Source organism: Puntigrus tetrazona, chromosome 21 (genome assembly GCF_018831695.1).
Source record: "Puntigrus tetrazona isolate hp1 chromosome 21, ASM1883169v1, whole genome shotgun sequence".
NCBI classification, from domain to species: Eukaryota; Metazoa; Chordata; class Actinopteri; order Cypriniformes; family Cyprinidae; genus Puntigrus; species Puntigrus tetrazona.
Window position 1 is genome coordinate 12,698,585 of NC_056719.1, and position 8,991 is coordinate 12,707,575.

Sequence of the window (8,991 nt, forward strand, 5' to 3'; positions counted from 1 at the left end):
TCACAAGACCATCTATGTTTCCTTTATACATCATATGTTTTATTTGATATATATCACTCATTTTCAAGAGGTAATACTCCTTTGGCTTATACACACTAATTTGCTAGTCAGACTGATTGAATCTCAGTTCTCCATGCTGAAAGATGTCAAAAGAGTAGTTTCTCTTATTGCACTTTCTCATATAATGGCACATTTGTTCTCACATTTGACTTCATTAATTGTTGTAGCCTATGTTAATACATTGTGTGGATTGCTGTTATATCCATTCTACTTATATTTGTTATTGCTAATTGTGTTTATATATTTTCTTAAATCTCTTCCTGTAGAAAGCCACACACACCTCCAAATCTTGTGGTGACAATAAATGGGATAATCATTTCTAACCAGACCGTTCATTATGGGTCTGTTACCAACCGGCAAATAATGTTTTTAATGGAAGAAAGCTACCAGCAGCCAATCAAATAAATAAAACAACTAAAACATATATTAAAAAAAACATTTTAGAATTTGAAAGATTTTTTAGAATTTATCAATTTTATTCATGCCATCTAATGAAAAACAAATATTTTTTCAGACTAAAGCAAAATGAAAATTAAATTAAAGCTAATGAGTATCTACAAAGGACCACTTATTGGCTCATATGCCATTTACATCCTCTCACTACATTTTCTTGTAGATTTATAGACATGTATGCTTGTTTGTTGAATTGTTTTATTTTGTTTATGTTTGATATTCTGCATGTGTTCTATGTGGTAGCTGATTTTGTTTGACAAATATTGAAACGAGAGTAATTTGTGTCTGTGAGAACTAAACTTCAACAAATAAATAAGGAATAAGAATATAATCATTCCATTTATTTACTTCTTAACTTAATTATTGACTTTTTAAAAAAATGTACCTTGCCAGTGAAGTCCCAAACTAAGAGTAACAATATCTAACAGTTTTAATTCTCATGCACAGTATGATCTAATTTATTTAATATTTGACCAGACTTTAGTTTACTGTGTGACAAATTATTTGAAGATGATTCAGTTGAGTGAAAATGTTTCTGATGAGTCAGGACAGATCAGGTGGTTTTATATGCATGCATAGATCTTCTTGTTCTTGTTTTCTTCTTCTTCTTTAATATAGTAGATTAAGTAAATGCGAAGGAAAAATAATACATTTGTGTGAAATGGTGTACACTGATATTCACAGGAATTATCTAGATAAAGATTCTTCAACACAGAGAGGTTTGACACATGATCAGCATCATCCAAGTATAGTACATAATGCTTTCAGACAGCGTTTGTTAAGGTCATTCTCTCACTCACACCATTAGGCTTGTCTTGTAACTGTCTACAGAAGTGGGTTCCAATTATTTGCCTGCCTTACAGCTAACATACACATGTGTATTGGTCATGTGTGTTGTGTTCGGTCATTTAACTGAAACATAGTCATACATATGTTTTATTAATATTATTATTATTATTATTATTATTGAATTATATCAACTAGACAGTATTACAATTATGTTATTAAAATCATTTTATATTTAATAACAATTAATAATACAAACAAAATCCCTAGATGCTTGTTTTCATGACTTTTAACATGAAAAAATGAACATCTACACTGGTTTCAGTACCTTTACTTTATATATATATATATATATATATATAAAAATATATAAAATAACAAACGAATGTTTTAGTAAGTTATGTTTAATATATGATATATGTTTTAGTGATAAGCTCGTTTCTATGGTCTCTAGTTGAATATCTGTTTAAATGTTGGCGCCCCTTTAATGAAACCTGACCCGAGCACGTAGTTACTTCTGTTTATGTAATAACCTCGTGGAGTTCAGCAGGCAGGGCTAAACTTACTACTACTTTTAGAGATCTTCCCTGACACCTCACTGCAATGGACCTTTAGCACAATATCTTTCATGCAGATATTGTCCTGCATTATAACCAAATATAAGCTGCTTTGTGTCAGTTAAACAAAAATGGACAGTATTAATACAGTAACCCAGATAAACTGGGACTCAAAACCGGAGAAAAGTGATGATAATCAGTCAGCGTCAAGTTCACAGGTTGTTTGTGGAGGATGTCGAAAAAAACTCCGGAGTTTGTTACCGGTGAATTATAAAGAAGAAATTGTAGAGCTGCTAAAACTGGCTGGACCAGTGGTAAGTGTGAAAAGTGTTTAGATTTTAAAGGCTCTTTAAACTTTGCTTGTAGTTAATCAACTAACCAGATATCGATATTTTATTTCAGTGTTTAAAAAAAACCGTTTAGTAAAGATCAAAATTTTAATTTCTTTGAATAGAAAATTATCTGTTCATATATCATATATTTATATCATATATTTATATTCATATATCTATTCATATGTCTGTTTATAAATATGCCTATATAAACACATCTATAAACTTAATTGAAGTACAGTTAGCAAAGTATTCTAAAATTATCAAAGGTCAGTAGTGGCTAAAATTAGTTTTGTCTCAATAATAGGACACATGTCAAATCAAACATACAATGTTGTAGTTCTAACACTGAAAAAAGTGACAATGTCTTGTGGTTGTTATCACATCCTCAAAATGTTTCTTCTCTTGGTGCAGTTTATATCTCAGCTGATGATCTTTCTGATCAGCTTCATCAGCACTGTGTTCTGTGGACACTTGGGAAAAACTGAACTGGCCGGTGTTGCTCTGGCTATTGCTGTGAGTTCACTAATTACTTTGTTATAGTGGAGTTCATTAAAATTCTCATTACATTTGTAAATGCATCATTTTTTCTCACAGGTTATTAATGTGACTGGCATCTCCATTGGTTCTGGTCTGGCGTCTGCATGCGATACACTCATCTCTCAGGTCTGATGTGAATGTTCAGTAATGTCAGTGCAATCTGTACTCGGGTGTCATTTGAATTGAATTATGTTCTCCAGACGTTTGGCAGTAATAATCTGAAGCGGGTGGGTGTGATACTACAGAGAGGGATTCTCATCCTCCTGTTGGCCTGTTTTCCCTGCTGGGCGCTGCTCATTAACACCGAGCCCATCCTGCTGGCTGTCCGACAGAGTCCCAGTGTGGCCAGGTAATACACTTTCAACATTTACTGGATATTATGTATTAAATAATGTCCCTATTTAGCAAAACCTACCTGAATCTGCTGATTCAACAATGGTTGTCAGGATATTTTAATAAAAAGTAATTGATGTAAGTATTAAACACAAGCTGAACAAACAAGACTTTTTACTGTGTGTCATTATTTTCTTTCACTTTAAACAGTTTGGCCCAACTCTATGTGAAAATTTTCATGCCCGCTCTGCCTGTGAGTAACACATTAAATATTTTAAATGTTATAATTTTGAATAATACATGCATTGAAAGCTGTTCCACTATATGTAGGTAATGACTTTTAAAAACTATTTTCAGGCTGCTTTTATGTATCAGCTCCAAGGAAGGTATCTTCAAAATCAGGTAAATCCAGTCAATATGTTTCCATTAATATTTTGTGTCTAGTTTAGTGTTCATATATAGCCCAAAACTGTTAAAAGTGGTAACCAGCAATTGCCACCTTATACTTAGTTTTCAGTATAATTGTCTGTTTCTCCTTGTTTTGTTTAGGGTATTATTTGGCCTCAGGTCATCACAGGAGCAGCAGGAAACATCATCAATGCTTTAATAAACTATGTCTTCCTTCATCTGCTTGATCTTGGTGTGCCGTAAGAAACTATTTAGATTCTGTTTATACTGCTTCATGGATCTTAGTTTGTTTTTTGTTTATTTCAGATTAACCCAAGGCTTAAAAGTAATGATAAGGTGACAATAATTATTATTGTTTCTCTCTTTCTCTCTCTCGCTCTCTCTTATTTCCTCTAACTCACAGAGGATCTGCTGCTGCAAACACTATTTCCCAGTATTCCTTAGCTGTGTTTCTCTATGTATACATCCGCTGGAAGGGACTGCATAAAGCAACATGGGATGGTGACTATTTTATTTAGATTTCAAGAGAGCATGTGGTTTGTGATCTATGAAACAAAAGATTTGCTGGTTTATAGTGCAATATGACATGCAAAACATCAAAGAGTCGAGCAATGTGTCTGGTAAATGTATTTTTTACCAAATGCCTTTTCATTACAAGCTAGTTTTGAATTGTTTAAATGTTAGTTCAATCTTTTTTTTATTCCATGAATTGCACATCTTGTTAACATTGTATCAATATTTCAAACGTGATTACATCACTTGGAGAAATATTTAACAGTTTTATGTCTCAGTGCAAAGTATGTTGTTTTCTTCTTTAATATTTGACCAGAAAGTTGTTCACTATGTGACTTTTTGAGATGATGTGCCAGAGAGTTCACTGAAACGTTTTTGATGAGTCATGTCTTACCAGATTCATTTTATAACATACCTAGTAACTAGTACTTGCAACAACATATCTTTTTTGGCAATATTTGTTGTTATTGAAGAAATAAATTTGGTATTTGATTTATTGTTAACTGGTCTTATATATAAATGTTTTAAATATGTGTATTTTTCCCCATGTAAAAAAAAAATTACAATTTTCCTAGGCTGGTCTCTTGACTGTCTGCAGGAATGGGGTGCCTTCATTCGCTTGGCTTTTCCCAGCATGCTCATGCTATGTGTGGAGTGGTGGACATATGAGATTGGTGGATTCCTAGCAGGTTTGCGATATGTCATTGTTTTTGTGGCATTAAATTTGTTTGAGTCATGAATATATTTTTGATCTTGATGTATTTTATTGTATTGTTGTAGGCCTCATCAGTGAGACTGAGCTGGGAGCCCAATCTGTTGTGTATGAGCTGGCCACTATTGCATATATGGTAGGTGTACAATTGTTGATTTAACCTGTAACAAATACAAAACTGTATAGTATACTGATTTCACAGGTCTTCTCAGACCCAACAGCACCATCTTTATCGGTCAATAGGTCAAGATATTAGCATTACGTTCATATAAAATATAAACTGAAACTGTAACCTGTTGACAGAACTGCAGAACTGCAGAACTAAGAAGTACCACATTTCTCTTATTCCACATTCACTATTTACCTAACTTGAAGTATCATTTCTCATTTACAAATATTATTTTGTTATCATCTGTGTGGGTGGTGAAAACAGATACATGGGTTGGTGCAACAGCAACCAGGTCATACATTGTAACTAAATACACCAACCTTTTTTATTTATTTTCTCTAAAACAACTCAATGTAATATATCAAATTGAACAAATGTTCAAAGTATTAGATCCTGACAGCAGTATTCTTGCATATTTGTATGAAAAGCTGCTGCATAACCTGTACTACTTTACTGAAGATGCAGATTTGCCCTCATAGGAAAGAGTCTTGTGTGAGGTTTAACATATAGTCTGTAACAGTTGCCAAGCAACCACAGACGTAACTCATTCTTTATTGAGATTATTAAATCTAGTCCCAGAAATAACTGAAATACTGTACATGTACAATTTATAAAGTTTTAATAATAATTACAAAATGCTGTTGAAATAGCGGACTTATTTTAATAAAAAAAATACTTACAGCAGCAACAAGTTTTGAACATCTGTGATAAATTATATTTTATTTTTATTATTCTCACCTTTCAGTTTCCACTGGGATTTGCAGTGGCAGCCAGTGTGAGGGTGGGAAATGCACTCGGAGCTGGAAACACAGAACAAGCCAAGCTGTCTGCCAAAGTATCTTTAGCCTGTGGACGTACGTGATCTGTTCAACAGCAACTTTGTCATAACTGATGGTTTATTGTAAAAATTTACATTTATATAGTTATTGGTTTATGGTTACTGTTTTTGGTTTACCTTCATGGTGTGCTTTATTTTTGTCTAGTGCTTGTTTCTTGTGTGGTTGCAACCTTAATTGGAAGTACAAAAGATATTATAGGATACATCTTTACCACAGAAGAGTAAGTGTTTACACAAACCACTGTCATTGCACTAAAATGCAATGCAAAATTTTACACTGGATATTGAGTATATTGCAAGAACAGTATATATAATACCAAGAAGGTACACTTCTATTCATATAAAAAGAAGAAAGTGCAACATGCAGTATATCAGCTTGTGTAAAGAATTTCCATCTTCTACATTTTGGTATCGTATAGGGAATATGTAATTGTGACTATTAAAACATTCAACAATGAATATTTGATATGTGTACTAAACTATCTATCTACAGGGAAATAGTGCTCAGAGTATCAGAGGTCATGATCATGTATGGCTTCTTTCATCTATTTGATGCCATTGCGGTAAGATTTATTTTTTCCAATTTTTTACTTATAATTTACTTTTGCACTAGAAAAAAAGTGTTGTTTTCCAGTATATCTGAATTGCATGACATGCCATCGTTTAGTAAAAGTGTTAAAAGTGAGTTAATTTGCTCTCTTTATTTTTGTAATCCACCAGATATTCTCTGATATATATATATATATATATATATATATATATATATATATATATATATATATATATATATATATATATATAAATACTTTTTGTATCTTCAGGGCATTACAGGTGGCATTGTCAGAGGTGCTGGAAAGCAGCTGCTCGGTGCTCTTTGTAATATTGTAGGATATTATTTTGTGGGATTCCCAACTGGGGTGTCTCTGATGTTTGCTCTCAGCATGGGCATAATCGGTACGTCTCTTGTGAACACATTCATGCCTGGGAAATCACATAAATTAATAGTTGTATATGGTGAAACATGCTTTTTGAAAGTGCACTGCAATCTGCTACAGCTGCTACAATTACAACACTGGCCAAGTAGTTGAATGGTGAGCAGCAAGCTTATTGGCTGCTGATGCAACAAAAAACAATCAGCACATAATATCAGTCTGTGCCATCTTCGCTACAGAACCTTGTATTTACACTTTTTTGGGATACAATGATACAGAAAAAAAGGACAGCAACGTGAAGGGGATAAATTCTAAAAGATTATTACATTATTTTATTGAAATCCCCTTTAAAATACAAACATTACGTAAAACATACTACATTCATTTAATTGAAAAAATAAATTGTGTTTGGCTACTTTTAACTGCCTAGGAGTACATGTTTCTTAGATGGTTAAACTCAGTTGCCATGCTGAATGCATTCTTCAGTCTTTTTTATCTCTTCTCTTGATTGTTAGGACTGTGGATTGGGTTTTTTGGATGTGTTTTTCTACAGTCTTTGTTCTTTATCATCCTCATTTGCAAACTGGACTGGAAAAAAGCCACTCAAGAGGTGTGTCTATTTTCTTAATCCACATCTACATTCTGTTTTAGTAGATAATGACTTATATATTTTTATTTTCAGGCCTTGATCAGAGCAGGCGTACAAGCACCTAAGGCTAAAGATGAATCTTACGCTATGGAAAATAAGGGCTGCACAGAAGGTATTTACTCTCTGTGGTGCATGAAAAATTAACAAAATTGACTTTCCCTGTTGACTGATAACATTGTCCTTTGTCCTTGTACAGAAGTACCACAGAAATCCCAGCAAAATGAAGAAGGCCAAATAGATGCAAACACAGATGTGGAAGGGCTCAGTGAGGGAACAGGAATAACAGATGATGGCACAAAGATCACTGTTGGCGCGTTTTTGACCACCAAACAGCTTGTTATTCGTCGAGGACTTGCAATTTTCTTCATGTTGCTTATACTAGCTGGAGGGATCGTGTTAAATGAGGTGCTTACTGGATTTCTCAGATGAGCATAATAAATACAGAACTTTGTCTGCAAACCACTTATTTTTTATTATGAAATGCACCAACCCCTTGTCACCTAAGCAACGTTAATAGTATTTCAAGTAGATGATTATGTTTTATTTATTTTTCTATTTATTTTTTAATTCAAAGCAGCCTTTTTGCAATTTCTGGTATCAGATATGTGTTAAATGTGTCATGGACTTGCACTGTGAAAGTAAAACATTTCTGGAAGCGTTTTTCTTTTTTTTTCTCAATAATAGCTGAGAATTATTTTTTTATTATCAGTATTGTTTTTTTTTTTTTGTCAAGTACATTTCCGATGAAGGACATCTAAGGGACCTTATCCAGATATGCAGATTACCTAGAAGAAAATCAGGCTACTTTATTTTAAGTTGTCCTTATTACAGTGTAATTATACAGTGTACAACTAATACAATACAGCTAATACAGCTATAATATTAAGATTATAAGATTAATCAACTACATGTTCTTATATAGTTAGGCATAGGATTAGGTTTGGCTTAGGGTTACTTGCATGCAATTATCCATAATTATTTGTTATCATAATAATAAATACAGGGAATATGTATAACAAGGACTCCTTATAAATAAACCTTTTTGACTCAACTGAATCTTATTATGAACTGATTACTGAAGAATCACACAGAAAAGTGTGTGCCATATAATGCTGTAGACAGGCATTCATGCAAGTGTAATATGCTGAAAGTGTCCAATAAATAGGGGTATATGCATTGTTTGATTATAGATCGAGAAGTCTCGAGCACCAAAGAGATGGATGCCTGAGGGATTACATGAGCACATTAATATATTTTTAGACTGCTATATATCTTTAGTTTTAAACTGTTTGAAAATGCATACAAATTGTGTACAGCTTGATACTGTATTTAAAGGGGTAGTTCATCCAAAAATTTAAATTGTGTTAATTACTTGCATTGTGTTAATTACTTGCACAGTGCTTTGATGCAACCTGTGTTGTTAAAAGCGCTATATAAATAAAAATGATTGTTTGATTGTTATAAAACCAGCATGAGTGTCTTTCCTTTATTGAACAAAAAAAAGAAGATATTCTGAAGAATGTTTGAGCAGCACTTCAGGATGAGTATAAGGGATGACAGAATTTTCATTTTTGCGGGTGAACTCTTCCTTTGATTATTCTAAATGTTTTTTTTACCTTAAATGCAAAATGTGTACTGCAACAGTATCAACACACTAAACAGTATCAAATAGGAGTATAGAGTGATGAGTAATGTATACTGATGAGATT

General features: G+C 32.9%; 1 protein-coding gene across 1 annotated transcript; it reads left to right on the top strand.

The window, feature by feature from the left end:
- Positions 1-1,872: 1,872 nt before the first annotated feature.
- On the top strand, positions 1,873-8,752 carry LOC122326456 (multidrug and toxin extrusion protein 1). Its single transcript, XM_043221344.1, has 17 exons — positions 1,873-2,170; positions 2,603-2,704; positions 2,786-2,854; positions 2,929-3,077; positions 3,272-3,314; positions 3,419-3,463; positions 3,611-3,708; positions 3,873-3,970; positions 4,558-4,671; positions 4,763-4,830; positions 5,609-5,717; positions 5,847-5,922; positions 6,195-6,264; positions 6,523-6,655; positions 7,149-7,243; positions 7,316-7,394; positions 7,479-8,752. The coding sequence occupies exons 1-17, from the start codon at positions 1,988-1,990 to the stop codon at positions 7,709-7,711; spliced, it is 1,764 nt and encodes a 587-aa protein (XP_043077279.1). The 5' UTR covers positions 1,873-1,987; the 3' UTR covers positions 7,712-8,752.
- Positions 8,753-8,991: the final 239 nt, after the last annotated feature.

What these genes read in the sequence shown, in the direction of transcription:
- LOC122326456 (XM_043221344.1), top strand. Translation starts at nt 1,988, where the DNA reads ATGGACAGTATTAATACAGTAACCCAGATAAACTGGGACTCAAAACCG. An exon ending in TAAAACTGGCTGGACCAGTG is followed by an intron (nt 2,171 to 2,602) that starts GTAAGTGTGAAA and finishes CTCTTGGTGCAG; the next exon opens with TTTATATCTCAGCTGATGAT. An exon ending in GAAGGTATCTTCAAAATCAG is followed by an intron (nt 3,464 to 3,610) that starts GTAAATCCAGTC and finishes TGTTTTGTTTAG; the next exon opens with GGTATTATTTGGCCTCAGGT.